The 15,525-nt window shown below is 48.3% G+C and overlaps 2 protein-coding genes across 2 annotated transcripts; both read right to left on the bottom strand.

The window, feature by feature from the left end:
- Positions 1-2,064: 2,064 nt before the first annotated feature.
- Positions 2,065-3,084, bottom strand: LOC120108255. Its single transcript, XM_039121839.1, has one exon. The coding sequence runs from the start codon at positions 3,082-3,084 to the stop codon at positions 2,065-2,067; it is 1,020 nt and encodes a 339-aa protein (XP_038977767.1).
- Positions 3,085-4,069: 985 nt separating this feature from the next.
- On the bottom strand, positions 4,070-5,431 carry LOC120108252. The gene has a single exon (XM_039121836.1). The coding sequence runs from the start codon at positions 5,429-5,431 to the stop codon at positions 4,070-4,072; it is 1,362 nt and encodes a 453-aa protein (XP_038977764.1).
- Between the last annotated feature and the right edge of the window lie 10,094 nt (positions 5,432-15,525).

Here is a 15,525-nt window from a genome sequence, read left to right as displayed (position 1 = left end):
CCTCTCGCCCTCACACAGTGAAATAGTACATGATCCACCGACTCGGCCACCCCACACTCCAGACATAAGGGGGACAGGCTCATACCACGTCTACTCAAAACTGAGCATGTCGGCAATCGCTCCCAGGCCACCTTCCAGAGGAAGAGAGAACCCTCTGGTGTAGTCCAAACCTCCACACCCAACCACAGTCTAGGCCCGGCTGTAAACCCAACTGAAGAACTCGGGAAACCTCGCCAATCCCAACACTGGCTCGACAGGTAGTGCTCCAAACTCTGACATCTGGGCCTGCGAATCCCGGAAGGGGGATCGCCCGTACCCGCTCCGCCAGATGCTCCCCAAACAACTGGCCCAGCCTATCGCCATCCCACACCGCCTCCCCCGGCCTGAGCAAATCGGAAACCCGAAGTCCTGCCCCGGCCTCAACACTGATCGTCGTCGGCCATAGTCTGAAAGGCAGTGCATCCACCCATGGGTCCGCCAACACGTCGATGCTCTGTCCGTCACCGATCAGCCACCTCGTATGCGCCAGAGCCATAGGCACATACCTCCCAATCTCTCGCCACATGAAGGATCTCCTCCGAGGAGCTATCACCAGCCCCTCGGGTCCCGCTCGGCCATACCTGGCAATCATGACCTGGCTCCAATGACCGTGCGGCTCCAAAACAAACTGTACCGCCCTCCGAGCCAGAAGAGCCTCGCGTCGTACTAGTAGTGACTGCACTCCCAGCCCACCCTCACGCAGTGGCTGGCAGACTCTCTCCCAAGCTAGCAGGTGTATCCCGTGCCCCCCCCATAGGAGCCCCAAAGAAAACTCCGCATAAGTCGCTCTATCCTCTCCAACACGGTCTTCGGCACCGCTGTGTGTGCCATCAGATAAATAGGCATAGAGCATAGAACTGACCTGATCAATGTCAATCTCCCCATCATAGACAGCGACGATGCCCGCCGCCCCTCAAGTCTGCTCCGCACCCTCTCCAATAAGATAGAGCACTCTGCCACCCGTAGTCTCCTCCCTGTGATAGGAACCCCTAGGTAGACCAGGGTCCCTATCTGCTCCTGCATCCCCAGAATCATCCTGATCTCCCGTCGCACCCTCCCCTCAGTGCCGGGACTGAAGAAAATAGCGGACTTTTGTAAATTGACCCTCTGTCCGGACATGGCACAATACTCTGTCAGCACTCCCTGAAGGGCTCTGGCATCCGCCACCCCCGCTCTGGCGAGTAAGAGGCAGTCATCTGCGAACAACAAATGAGAAATAGGTCGGGCACCCGGGGCTGGACTATAAGGTACCAGCTCCCGGTTCCCACAAGCAGCATGCAAAGCGCGAGAAAGCACATCAGAGCAGATGATAAATAAGAACGGGGATAGAGGACATCCCTGGCGAAGACCCATAGTGGCACGGAAGAAGGGCGATGGCGTGCCATTGATCAAAATGGAGAAGCTAGGCTCCTGCACGCATCCTAGGATCCAGTCAATCCACAGCTGGTGGAAACCAAAGCTCAGTAATGCCCGTCGTAGAAAGTCCCACCGGATCCGGTCATAGGCTCGCTCCATATCTAATTTCACTACCATCAGACATCGTCTCCTCGGAGCTCGCTGCAGATCCCCCATCATCTCCTGAGCAAGCAGAATGTTGTCCGAAATACTCCTCCCCCCCACAAAGGCACCCTGCTCCTGACTGATGATCATAGGCATCAAATGCTTCATTCTCCCCACCATGATTCTCGCCACCACCTTGTACAAGGTAGTGCACAAACTAATAGGTCTGTAGTGGCTCGGCTCCGAAGCGTCCGGACGCTTCGGTATCAATGTAATGAATGTGGCCTTCCAATCATCTGCCATCCTCGCTCGGCTGAAGTAAAGCTGCACTGCCTCCACCACTGCCCTTCGAATAATGCACCAATACCTGCGAAAGAAGAAGGGTGGAAAGCCATCCGGCCCGGGGGCCTTATCCTCTGCAAGACTCCAAACCGCCTCCTGCACCTCTATCTCTGACACTGGCCGAACCAAAGCTAAATTCTCTGCCTCCCCAACTGTAGTCTCCGCCTGGGGGAGCAACCCCGTCTAATATACTCCCCCATCATCCGTCCACCTGGACCTGAAAAAGTCGAATAGTGCATGTCTAACTGCCGTCTCCTCCTCCACTCGGTGGCCCACACCAACCCTCAATGATCGGATCATGTTCCTCTGCCTTCTAATCACTGTCGAATGGTGGAAAAAGGTTGTGTTCCGGTCGCCGTCCTTGACCCACTGAATCCTAGATTTCTGTCTCCAAAAAGTCTCCTGCTGGCGCAACAAAGAATGGTGGGAGGCTAGCGATCGCCGCAGGTCCGCCATATCGGCCTCCGTAAGCTCCTCTCCTCGGTCCTCCCGCCCCTGGGCGTCCAGTATCACTGCCTCCACCTCCTCTATCCTCCGGAAAATATTGCCGACGACCTCTCGGTTCCATCGACGAAGACGCCGTTTGGTGAGCTCCAACCTGCGAGACACCCTCTGCATAGCATCACCCCGAACTGACGCACTCCACGCCTCCCTGACTACATCCCAAGACTGGGGATATGACAACCACAGCTTCTCGAAGCGAAAGGGGCTGTGGTGGACGGATCCCGAAACTGTAGATATCAAGAGGGGGCAGTGATCAGAAGCAATCCGAGCTAGATGACTGACCTGATATGCTGGGAATCGCTGGATCCAGTCAGCTGATGCAATGGCCCTATCAATACGCTCCCACACTCTAGCTTGCCCTTGCTGATTGTTGCACCAAGTGAAGCGGGGTCCAGAAAAACCAAGGTCCACCAGCCCATTTCTCCCCATGAACTCCCGAAACTCCCTCCTGTCCACCGAGTCAGAATAGGCTCTACCTCCTCTTTTATCATCTGGGCATAAGATGCAGTTAAAATCACCTACTACTAAAGTTGGAACCCCCTGGGACAGCAAACACGTCAGCTCCCTCCAGAGAATTCTTCTTGTTCGGTAATCGGTACTAGCATAAACCCCACATAGCACCCACGGGGGTTCGTTTGGTTCAGAGATGACCATCACCACCTGCTGTGAGCAATTGCAAAATACATCCACTGAAGCCATACCTCGCTTCCACAACAGCAAGATGCCTCTCGATAAACCCCGGGACTCCACTGCAAAAGTTTCCCAATCACCGGCCAACCGCCGCTGCACACGACGTAGACTATCTCCGGACACTCGAGTTTCACATAAAAAGCAAATTTCGGGACTATGAAGCTGAACTAACCTTTTGAATGAGGAGGAAAAGGATGGTTTGGCCGCCCCCCTACAATTCCATGCTAGCACCTTCATTTAATATTAACAAGTGAGGTTGTGCCCACCCTCCCGGGGCCATCTGCTCCTAGCACCTGATCGATGTCCCCTGCCGCTGGGACCATCTCACTTCCCTTGATTGAAGCTCTCAACAGGTCAACTACCCTCCCATGATCCAGGATAGGTGATCCCTGCTTTGAGCCGCCTGACACACCCCTCCTAACCACTTCACCAATTGGCATGGGGGAGGGTGAAGCCGAAGATGAACTGCCCAGCTCCTCCATCGTTCCACTCCACCCGGCTATGCAATCTGCCGAGGTGATCGGAATCGGAGGCCTTCCTGTCAAGAACCCCTCAGAGAGGCCCGCTTTCCCCAACCCCGCCGGCGTGTCTCCTTTTGAGTTCCATCCCGCTGCTCTCCTTTCATCACAGCCGCTGGGGCCCTCACCGTTCGTCGCCTTAGGGTCGACAGGGCACCACCACCGTCCAGGCAAGAGGTAACGACACCCACCGGCCCTCCGGATTCAGCCGCTGCCGCCATCGCCATCGCCATTGCCGCCGGCTCCGCACAGCCCGCCGGGGCACCAGTGCCGTCCGTTGACAGGGTAGGGAGCGAAGCCGATGAAGACTCCAAACCTCCGCCGACAGCGTCACCAGCTGGCCTCTGTCGAGTGGGGGGCCTCGCCGGCGGTAAGGAGGCGCTCCGAAAATGCCTCCTCCCCTCCTCTCGCCGGCGTCTCTCCAAACCGTCGATGGAGGAGGACGACGCTGTTCTGGCCAGCGTCTGGGCCAGCCCTCACACAGCATTCCCCGCCCCCAGTGACAGGCCGGATTTCGTTGGGCTCCTGGCCCGCTTCATCGGGCTGCAGCCCTGGCCACGGACCGACCCAGGGCCTACCTGGTGGGCCGGCCTCTCCAGGCCCAGATTTTGACCCTTCGCCCTGAGTGGACTCGGAGCTGACTCGGTCACCGCACCGATTTGGATGGGCTCGCCACTCGTGACCACCGAGTCACCGGCCGCCCCCTTCCCCGGTGATCTCCGCCTTGCCAGCTTGGTTGGCTTTTGCCACCCTTCGGTATCCATTGGCGACTCAGGGGAACCCGGCGTCCTGCGTGGGGAGCTCGGCCCGGACTCAGGAGCCAGGTGAGTCGTCTCCTTCAATGCCGTGTCCTCAGACCCGGTCGTCTTCTTCACCGGCTTACTCGCCCTCGGTTGACGGATTCTGGTTGTCGACAGCCACGACCCAAAGGGGAGCTGGCTCCCCGCCTCAACCCCCTCCTTCGACTCCGGTGCCAAGGCCTGCTGAGCAATGCAGTCACCCGAAGCTCCAGACACCACCGGCTCCGGCGGATAGGGGCAAGCGTCGACTCCATGACCAAGGCGAGCACACCGGTAGCAGAAGATCGGTAGGTTTTCATAACGGAAGGTTTGCCAGTGCACATCAGTGCCTATCCGGACGAAGGTCCCCGGTCGGATCGGCTCCCTCGCGTCTAGCTCCACTTTGACTCTCGCAAAACCTAGCATCCAGCCGTGATCCGTGATCTTGTCCAAAGCCAGTGGGCGGCCGGCCTTTGCTGCAATGTTCAAAATCAACCGTTTGGTCCAATACTCCATCGGCAGGTTGGGAAGCCTGAGCCAGACCACCAGCCGGTTGAGCTGCTTTTCACCCGGGACGAAATTCGGTCGCCACCGCTCCATGGCGAGTAACTGGCCGGCCACCAGCCACGGACCGGCCTCCATGACCGCTTCCCTTTCATTCACCGTCCGGAAGCGGAAGGCAAACGTCTCATTTGCCATCATAAACGCCTCAACGTCGTAGTCGAGCTTTCCAACCACCCGCAGCTCCCGGCGGATCCACTCCACTGGCACCCGGCGGCCCATACTGCGCACGATCACCGCAGTGTCCCTCCACGCCGCTCTAGCCAGCTCACCCTCCTCCGCCGGTATCTCGACCTCATCCGTGAACCGTAGCTTCAGCGCCTCCACTTCCTCCTCAGAGATCTGGTCCTGGGTCCACATCGGCGGCCTGGCCGTGCCTTTCGCCACCGCCGCCCACGTCCGGCCATCACCGGTCACCTTCGGTGGGGGCCGTGTTGGTAGGTCGCCCTGACATGCCGCCACCGCCTCCCCCGGTGCATTCGAACCCAGCGACGCCATCCGTGGAGCCCAGCAAAAAAACCGATCAGGTCCCAGTTGCACTAAGCTCGACGAACCGACCCCACTCCCACACTAGCCTCCACCCCCCAGGTGTTTGGAGAAAGTCCCCACCCAACGCACGAAAAAAATCGCACCTGGGCGTGCATCCCAAGTCACTCACTCTCTCTCCTCACTCACTCTCTCTCCTCACCCTTAAAGCTTCATGTTAAAGGAGCCATGTTGTCAGAAGATAAGTTATGTCCGCTCTCTCTGCTGCATTTCGCTCTGCCTATTGATTAAATTATTTGCATAAATGGTAAATGAAGAAATATTTTATTTATATAATATTTTTATTTCTAATAATTTTAGTCTGACAGTTGCATAACAAGGGATCTCGCTACATCGCTGCCGAATCCAGGCTGAAGGAAAGAGAACTATCAAGGAAGGAAGAATTAAACAAGAGAATAGCCTTATCTGCTGAATCTACTGGTGCCTCCAGCATTATTAATTCAAGTCCAAAATTGAAGATCCCTGAGATCTACAATAAACCATTGATTAAACAGACACAAAAGGCTATTTTAGAAACACAACACAATAAGTTTAATGACCCTTCTTCGCTCTCTCTCGGAGACAAGAAGAAGGATTGTAATAGCAAGATAATTAATTACATGAAAATTTGATCCATTATCCATGAAGACAAGAGTTATTTGTACCCTTTTTGTCAAATTCACTCGAGCAATCTCAACATAATCTTCCTCTTAGAACAAAGGTTCCCCATTGGTTGATGTTTTGGAACTGATAAGATCTTCAGGTATCCAATACAAGTATAGCTATCCAACCGTGTCCAACCTGGTAGATTAAATTTAACTAGTGTTTAAATCATAAGTAGTCATTATAAGTGCTATCCATTATATTCCCCACATTATATAAATTGTATGTCGGTTAGTGCAGTATCGGAGATTATATCCCACATTTATGAAATATGGGGTTTTAGTGCAGTTCGAATGTAAAAACATGTAAAAATTATGTCAACATAATCATTTCTTTCATAACTACGTTTCTCTATCGACCAATTTGTCGAACTTCTTAGATCTTTAGGTATCCAAATTGCTCCTCAATAACATACAAGTAGTGCTATCTTTCTGTGTCCAACCCATTAGATTAAATTTAGCTTGTGTTTAAAGCATAAGTAGTTACTACAAGAAATCCTAGAATCCCTAGTCGTTAAAAATGCCCGGAAAATTGAGAAACTGCCACCCATTATATCCCACATATTTGTCTAAAAGTGTTGGACAACTACCGGGCTCATGTAGAATCGGAGATTATACCCCACATTTGCAAACTACAGGGATTTAGTTAAGAAAATGCCGCATAGCTCTCAATTAAAGCAGTTCCAGACATTATATGGGTATTTACTGTGGGTTGAATAAAAAAACACTAATAACCATTTTGTACGCAACCTATAGAGGGATCAAATCGGTATCCCTTCAAATAGCTAAGAACCACCCAATTACCTTGACAACAATATGCTTTGTTAAAATTAAGGTTTATTATATATTAAAAGCTTATTCACGTTATAAAACATATTGAGTCAAAATATATGCTGATATTTCAGATTTTAATAACTATTTCTCTTCATAAAAAATCAATCTTTTATTCTTTGATGAAAAAAAGAAAATTTTGTTAAACATTTCAAAATATCAATAGCTTCAATATGACCTTATATTTATTTAATATTTTCTTTTGCAAGTTCTTTACAATATAGATTATTTAATTTATGATTCTAAAGAGTAATAGTAATTTTTTAATATATATATATATATTTAATAATATTATATTTTATATTTTTATTTAAATAATTTATAATTTTTAATATATTTTAGAATAAATTACAAAAATTTTCTTGAGGTTTATGTTTAATATACTTGTACCCATTAGTTTGTAAAATCTATCCATACACCAAGTTAAATTAATAGTGTTACTAAATCCGTTTCCTCATATAAAAAGTCAAAATTGGCCCTAAGTGATTAGTAAATTACAAAAAGTCTCCTAAGATTAGTGGTAAATTATACTTACATCTAATAGTTTGAAAAATCTATGCTTATCCCTCTAAGATTTGTTTTTATCCAAATACTTTAACTTATAACTTAACCAAAATGTTAGCCAAACCATTAACTTTGATGTGACCTAAATGCCACATCTGAAAAAATTTAAAAAGTAGCCAAACTAGCTTTAAGCGATATAACATCCACCTAAGGAGAAGAACGACCGTGAGATGCTATGGGTTTGAGTTTGATCTTGATGAAGTATCTGAATAGATCTTTCAAGCAAAAGGATGTCTTTAAAATTTTCTACTACAGAGAACTAACATTAAGAATTTTATCACTTGAGCCAGCCTGTATATGGCCCAATCCAAGCTATGAAACCGCAACCAATGCACCCTCTAAAAAGAAGAATTCTCATGCGCATACTGATTTGGATCTTTTAGATGATAGGCTACCAGAGATATTATAGCTCCATATATAGATGTAGAAATCCTCATTCACATCGACAATGTTAAGAAATCATGTCTACAATATTGAACAAGTAGAACTCAAAATCAGCTAATAATATACTAGCATTCCCAATTTTGATGATGTGGTGGATGGAGAAGCGAGAACAAAATCTAGTCAGACAGAACTGATGCTGGTTGGGAAGTGTGACTACTGGACCTAGGCCACCACATGGGCCGACCTGGAACAAGTCGGCAGCCCATCTAGAGGCCACCACCTCCTACTTTGGAGAGATTCAGCTGCCAAGTTGAGGGGTGGACAGATGCCCAGCCGAGGAGCAGTGCCGCTGAACGTGGTGACCACGGCCTAGAAAGCCACCAAAATCTTCCTATTTATGGATCTCACAGTTCTTCTTCTTCCTCAGGGATTTCCTGGGATGACCACTGAGGCGCCCGAGTAGGGGGTACCGCAGTTCATCCCCAGATTTGGGTAAGCTCCATGATCACATTCTGTTTCTTCTTTATTTTTTCCGTTTTCGGAGTAAAACAAAGGAGGGTATCCGTATATGGCTCTCAACCAGAGGGCTGCAGTCGGACCGGAGCCCCGTCCCCTTTTTCCTCTTCAGTGGGGCAAGGGGTCTCGGTGAAGAGAAGAAGGGAGATGGAAGAAAGAAGAAAGAGAAGAAAAGAGAGAGAGAGAGAGAGTGAAGGGAAGGCTCACCGGTTTGTCGTCACGTGCGGCCGCCGCTGGCTTTGTGTTGAGGACCCCCGCAAGCGCCTCCAACCAAGCAGGGCATCGGGCCATGAAGAGGCCGACGGAGGGTTAAGCCAAGGCCAACAACTTTGCTTGGAGAGACTTGGCCAAAGCCTTCATTCGGCCAAGCACTCCAATGGCTGGCCCGTGCCACGCATGCCAAGCCTCGGCCAAGCATGCCCAACCTTGGCCGAGCACGCCGCGCACATGTCCAAGCCTCGGCCGAGCATGCCCAACCTCGGCCGAGCTCACCGCGCGCTTGCTGCGGCCAAATCTGGCAACATGGCATTGCTGCGGCGAGTTCGGGACAAGAACCTCGCCAGCTACAGTGCGCGGCGCAGAACCTCACCAGCTAAGTTCTGGGCGCACCAGCTACAGTGCTGGGCGTGCCAGCCAGACCGCCAGCCCGCCCAGGCGCCAGCCCGCGCGCCCAGGCGTCCGCCCACGCGCCCAGGCGCCCTGTTGGAGGGCGGCTCTTGGCCCCGAGTCGCCACACCAAGCCTTGCACCTTGGCTCCTTGCGGATGCCTTAGAAATGTAGGAACGCGGGCCAAACGGGTAACGCCGGTTGATATCCACATCTTTGGATGGTCACGGATACAAGTCAAGGGGCGGGCCTATTGGTTGTAGCTTGGCCCGGCCCTTAGCTTGTTGGAAATGATGGACGCACTCCTTTGGATGGTCGTGGGAATCAAGACAAGGGGCGGGTCTACTGGTTGCAGCTTGGCCCGACCTTTGGCTTGAGAAGAAGACAATCACTCAATAGAAGATATGTAGAGGAAAGCTTGATGGATTGATTCTATTCCCAAATGAAGCTACAAGCAAAATATCTAGAGAAAACTATGATTGGTCTCCCCTAGCCCAAGTCCAAGAGCAAGCTCAAGGACCGAATACAATAGGGCAAAGTCCTCCCAAGCCTAAGGCCGATAATGCAAGACTCTCAAGATGACAAAAGATCCCTCAAAGACCCTCATTCCCGCCCATTTATAGTGCTCCCCAAGTGGCCCAAGAGTGGCCAAGGCATAGGGGTCTTCATGGCATATGTAGGGCCAAAGGCTTGGCCAAGGCATGGCCAAGCCTTAGGCATAGGCTGCTGGCTGGGCTGGCCCTTGGCTGGCCCGGTTGTGGCCTTGGCAGGGGGCAGGCTGTTGGGAACCCGCCCATGCCGCTGATATTTCAAAAATTAAATCAGATGGCAGCGGAATCGGCATGCACGGGTTCGACGTTCATCGCATGAACGTTGTTTCGAGACCTTTCGTAATTAGGTAAGAATTAAAACTTTTAAAACTAATAGGAAGATCAAATCTTCACCTTGCGCGGGTAGATGATCACCGCAAATCTGAATTCGTGGTTTTGGAAGATGGTTCGCTTGAAGCCGTTCAAACGTCCGGCCTCTACGGGTATCCACACGAAGTAGAGGACCGATCAATATTTCCTTGTCTCCCCGGGGTGCTAGCTCCCTTGCAGAGACTTCCTTTGATGGCTGATCTCTTCTCTTTCAATCAACCCTTGATTGTGCTTGAGAGGAGGAAGAAGAAGGATGAAGAAGAGGAAGAAGATGAGCCCCTACGCAGCCTTCTTCTGTTGCTTGCGTTGGATGAAGAAAGGGTAGAGGAGGAGGCCGCCAACACTTGGTGAGCTTCTACCCTTGCTTGCGGCTGCAACTAAAGAGAGGAAGAGGGTGGCCATGGCACAAGAGGAAGAGGATTCCAATGCACTAGGGCGCCGGCCTCATGGTGCCTTTTATAGCCATCAAGGGCTCCTCCAAAGTAGGAGCTCTAGATGGTTTTCCAAAGAGAGAAGGGGGGCGCCGGCCCCTCTCTTCATGCCGCACACAAGGAGAGGAGGAGGGGCGTGATCCCTCCTTCTTGTGATGCCCTAATCCTCTTCCAAAGAGGATTGGGTGCCTCTCTTATGGTTTAATCCCAATCCAATTAGGATTAGCCAATTGGGTTCAATCTATGCTAGTCCTAATCCAACTAGGACTTGAATGAACCATGACTCAATTGAACTCTTCAATCCTAATCCAATTAGGAGTCATGTTGATTCATTAGATTATTAATTAATTTAGACTTAAGGAATCCTAATCCAATTAGGATTTGTTTAATTTTAGTCCTAATCCAATTAGGACTCTATTTGAATCCGAAGTCCTAATCTAATTAGGATTTCTAGGAATCCTACTCCAAGTAGGAATCCTATTTTAATTCAAAATTCCTAATCTCATTAGGATTGTAGGAATCCTATTCCAAGTAGGAATCCCAGTCCTACTCCAACTAGGATTCCCAGTCCTAATCCAATTAGGATTCTAGGAATCCTACCCGAAGTAGGACTCTTGTTTCAAGTCCAATTAATTAATTCCCTTGGTTCCTTCTTCAACTTCTTTATCAATCAAATTGATTACTTGTGATTCTTAATCACGATTTCAACCATCGGATCGGTCAATACTTCTAGTGTGTGTGACCCCATAGGTTCTATTCTGACTGGTAGTGAGATATATTGTGATCTCTATCTCAATATCATTGAAAACTCCTTTCAATGGGTTGGAACGATTCCAACTCAACTCATTAGGGTTTATCGATCATCGAGATAATCCCTGTGAGTCCCACCATCCACCAGTGACACCTAGCAGCATGTAGTGGCTACCCAGCAGAATGGAATGATGAACCTCTAGGTGCAGTTAACATGTGATACAGTCCTACTATCGTGGATCCCTACAGGACGGAGGTCATGGACAACTCGTCAAACCCCATCGTCTGTCATATGTCAAGATTTATTCGACTTGAGTTCGATAGTGGAAAACTCTTTTTCCACTTTATATTACTGCCCTGGCCAAGGTCTTAGAACTCAGTCTAACAAATCACATAGGATCACTCCTCTTCTATCAAGGTCGATAGATTCCTTATAGGTGCATACCCTACTCCTACAGTGAACCTACTGCAGCCAATCTACGCTGCATGGACCTATATGGCTAGAGACCATGTATGTGTGCAGTCAAACTACAATAACCTCACTGTGAGTAGCCGAAGCACCGCAGGTCAAAGGACCAGTCACACTACTGCAACATCAAGCAAGTCACTGACGAGTGGATAGACATCCAAGTGACTTCTTGTCTTGGTCACGCTCAGTACCCTTGTTCTCTAACAAGCACCTGCACTATCACTTCAGTGTCCCTACACTGTGGACTCAAGTCTCGTCCATCCAGAAGGAAAGTGATCTGTGCACTGATCGGATCGATCACCGTCCTTGTGATGATTCATTGATCAGGAGCTTTTAGAAATTAATCACCAATGATACATGGCTCAAATTCTCAACTCTTGAGAATATGTATCATCATCTTATTAATTCCTTGGACGATTCATAGACACATAAACAATATGAATGAAAAGATGCCTTTTATTTATTCAATAATAAATAGTCAAGTACAAAATTATGTCCCTAGAATTAATAATGTGTCAGCCAGATTGGCTTCTAGGGCATACATCTAACAATCTCCCACTTGCACTAAAGCCAATTGGTCATATATCTTAGGCCCATCTTCTCAAGGTGGGCTTCAGTCTTTTGCTGACTCAGCTGCTTAGTGAACGGGTCCGCCACGTTATCCGCGGAGTCTACTCTCTGCACCTCTACATATTTCTTCTCCACATAGTCGCGTATGAGGTGAAAGCGCCGCTCTATATGCTTAGACTTCTGATGAGACCTTGGCTCCTTAGCAAGGGCTATGGCGCCATTATTATCGCAGTAGAGTGTTATGGCATCTGATGTCATCACGTCCAACTCTGCAATGAATTTCTTGAACCAAAAGCCTTCCTTAGCAGCTTCAGAGGCGGCGATGTATTCAGCTTCCATAGTAGAATCAGCAATGATCGGTTGTTTAGAACTCTTCCAATTTACCGGACCACCATTGCACAAGAACACATATCCAGATGTTGACTTCCTGTCATCGACATCAGTCATGAAGTCTGAATCTGTGTACCCTTCTACCTTTAACTCTGATGATCCTCCAAAAACCAAGAATAAATCTTTAGTTCTTCTCAAGTACTTAAGAATATTCTTCACAGCTGTCTAGTGTTCTTCACCTGGATTCGACTGATATCTGCTTGTGACACTCACAGCAAGAGCTATATCAGGTCGTGTACATAGCATGGCATACATGAGGCTTCCTATTGCCGATGCATAAGGAATCTTGCTCATGCGTTGAATCTCTTCAGATGTGTTGGGGCACATCTTCTTGGAGAGATGAATTCCATGCCTTAGGGGTAAGAGACCCCTCTTGGAGTTTTCCATGCTGAACCTCTTCAGCACCTCCTCTATGTACATCTTCTGTGAAAGGCCAAGCATCCTTTTAGATCTATGTTGCCCAGATAGACAACCCAAGAGGGGGGGGGTGAATTGGGTTTTTAAATTAACTTAGCTAATTAAAACTTTGTGGATGATTAACGAAATGCTATAGCCAGTTATTTAATTAAACCTAAGTGCTGTGAGTAATGTGTGGGGAAGAAGATGAGAGACAATGCACTACAAACACAAAGTTTTATAGTGGTTCGGAGCTAACCCTTGCTCCTACGTCCACTCCCCAAGTCTCACTTGGGAATTTCACTATAACCCCCTTGGATTACAGCCGGTTGTTTTGCAAGCTCACAACCGAACTTGTTGTTTTACGAGCTCACAACGAACTCGGTCGGTTTTTCCAGGCTCACCGACTAGAACCAACCCCGATTGTTTTTCCGGGCTCACAATCAAACCCTTACACTCGTTGGTTTTAAACCGGCTCACCAACCAACCTTAATCCCCTTGATTCAATCCCCCGATTGAATCAAGTAAATACACGAGATAGAAGAAAACAGAAAATAGCTTCTCAAAAAGCAGATTTAAAACAATATAATCGTAAAGGAGTTAGAAGCCCTCAAACGCTTTTAAGATGGTGAAGAGGTGTGGCTTCTGGATCTCCGGTCTCCTCTTGAAAGAGTGATCGACTTGAAAGCAGGAGGAGGAAGCTTTGAATGCTGGGAAGATGTTGGTGGAGCAGTAAATGCAGATCTTCCCTTTTTCTCGTTGAAGAGCACTTAGAGAGCTTGAAGACTTGAATGCTAGGAGTGGAATGTGTGTTCTCTCCCTTGCTACAGTCTTCTGTGGCTATTTAAGCCAACCCCCACGGAAACTAGCCGTTACTCTGCTTTTTCTGGCCGTTCTGCACACTCTGCGCAGCCTGACAATGTGACCGTTGGTGGGTTGAAGTCGACTCGCGCGATCAGGAGTCGACTCGGCTGTAGCAGGAGTCGACTCGAGCTTTTCCGGAGTCGACTCGGCAACTGTTCCCAGTTTGAATTAAAGTTCCCGTCTTGACTGGGAGTCGACTCGTCTTGACCCGGAGTCGACTCGCCAACTTCTGGCGCTGACCTGGCAATTTTGGAGTCGGCTCATCCTCTGTAGTCCGTGGATCCAAATTTGAATTTTGTCCACTCGAGTCGACTCGACTGTCCTGGGAGTCGACTCGAATCTCAGAGCCCGAACTCCCGATTCTCTGTCTTTTGGCTCATCCAGTCTTGGAGTCGACTCGAACTTCCTTGGAGTCGACTCGGCTCTCAGTTTCCGAAAGTTGGTCTTCTACCTTTTGACGTGAAGCTTGTCTTGGAGTCGACTCGAGCTGTCTGGGAGTCGACTCGAATCTCAGAGGCAGTAACATGGTCTTCTGTCTGTCGATGGTCGCACAGTCTCGGAGTCGACTCGCGTACTGCGGGAGTCGACTCGAATCTCAGAGCCCATAAAACGCTCTCTGACTTTTTCTGTGTGTACCGCTGGGAGTCGACTCGCATTCCACTGGAGTCGACTCGAATCTCAGACCTGAAAAACTGCTCTTCTGTCCTTCTGTCTGTTTTCAGTCGGAGTCGACTCGTACTGATCAGGAGACGACTCGAGCTCGTGCCAGTGACCTTGATACGCTTGGAGTCGACTCGTGAAACTCGGGAGTCGACTCGTATCTCAGACATTGGTTCATGCAGACTTCTTAACTTATCCAAAATGCTATGAACCAAGTCTAGAGACACTTGGACAGGATTTTCACTGAAACACTCAATTGAATTCATTAGTAATCACAAGATATACTCAAATGCTTTGAGCTCATCAAAATCAAATAGGGTTTTAATCAATCACTCCACAATCTCCCCCTTTTTGATGATGACAAAACTTTGAGTATATGTAAAATGACTTGCTCAATAATTAATGAAACAAAAACCATAAATGAATTCAAATGTCTGATAATTTAATTTATCCAAGTTTGAAAGGAGTGAAACAGCAAATTTCGGAGTTAAAGCTCCCCCTTTCATTTGGAATTATATAAGCCTTCATATTATGCAATCAATTGTTTGGCTTATATGTCATTAATGATTTAGCCTGATTAAAATTCAGATTCTCCCCCTCAACATATGCATTCAACTATGTTTTGATTCTCTGAATTTTCTTTTAATGCTTTGAAGTTTTTGAACTGAATTTTTTGTTTTTAGAGGGAAAATCTGTCAATTTGTTCTTGAGTAGGATTCAGCTAATCTCCGAATATCCCTTGAATAGATTCTGGAGATTACTCCATTAGGAGCCCCAAAAGAGAGATAATGAGCCTCGAGGTACCGAATCCACTTAGAACAAATTTGTGTGTCTTTTTATTGATTTCCATTGATTTCTTTTACATATTTCATCCATATTTCTCCCCTTTTACATATTGTATACATATTTCTCCCCCTCTTTGTCATCATATCAAAAAGGAGGTAATCACACACAATCAATGGCACAACCAATCATCAAATGGCACAGAAATGAAGATAAGATGTCTACTCATTGTATTGATATGAATGTGAATACATTTGAGCATACAATAGGT

The sequence above is a fragment of the Phoenix dactylifera genome, unplaced genomic scaffold (genome assembly GCF_009389715.1).
Source record: "Phoenix dactylifera cultivar Barhee BC4 unplaced genomic scaffold, palm_55x_up_171113_PBpolish2nd_filt_p 001239F, whole genome shotgun sequence".
Taxonomy (NCBI): domain Eukaryota; kingdom Viridiplantae; phylum Streptophyta; class Magnoliopsida; order Arecales; family Arecaceae; genus Phoenix; species Phoenix dactylifera.
The sequence above is the reverse complement of the archived record's forward strand: the minus strand, read 5'-3'. Positions and strand labels throughout refer to the sequence as shown.

What these genes read in the sequence shown, in the direction of transcription:
- LOC120108255 (XM_039121839.1), bottom strand. Translation starts at nt 3,084, where the DNA reads ATGGCTTCAGTGGATGTATTTTGCAATTGCTCACAGCAGGTGGTGATG.
- LOC120108252 (XM_039121836.1), bottom strand. Translation starts at nt 5,431, where the DNA reads ATGGCGTCGCTGGGTTCGAATGCACCGGGGGAGGCGGTGGCGGCATGT.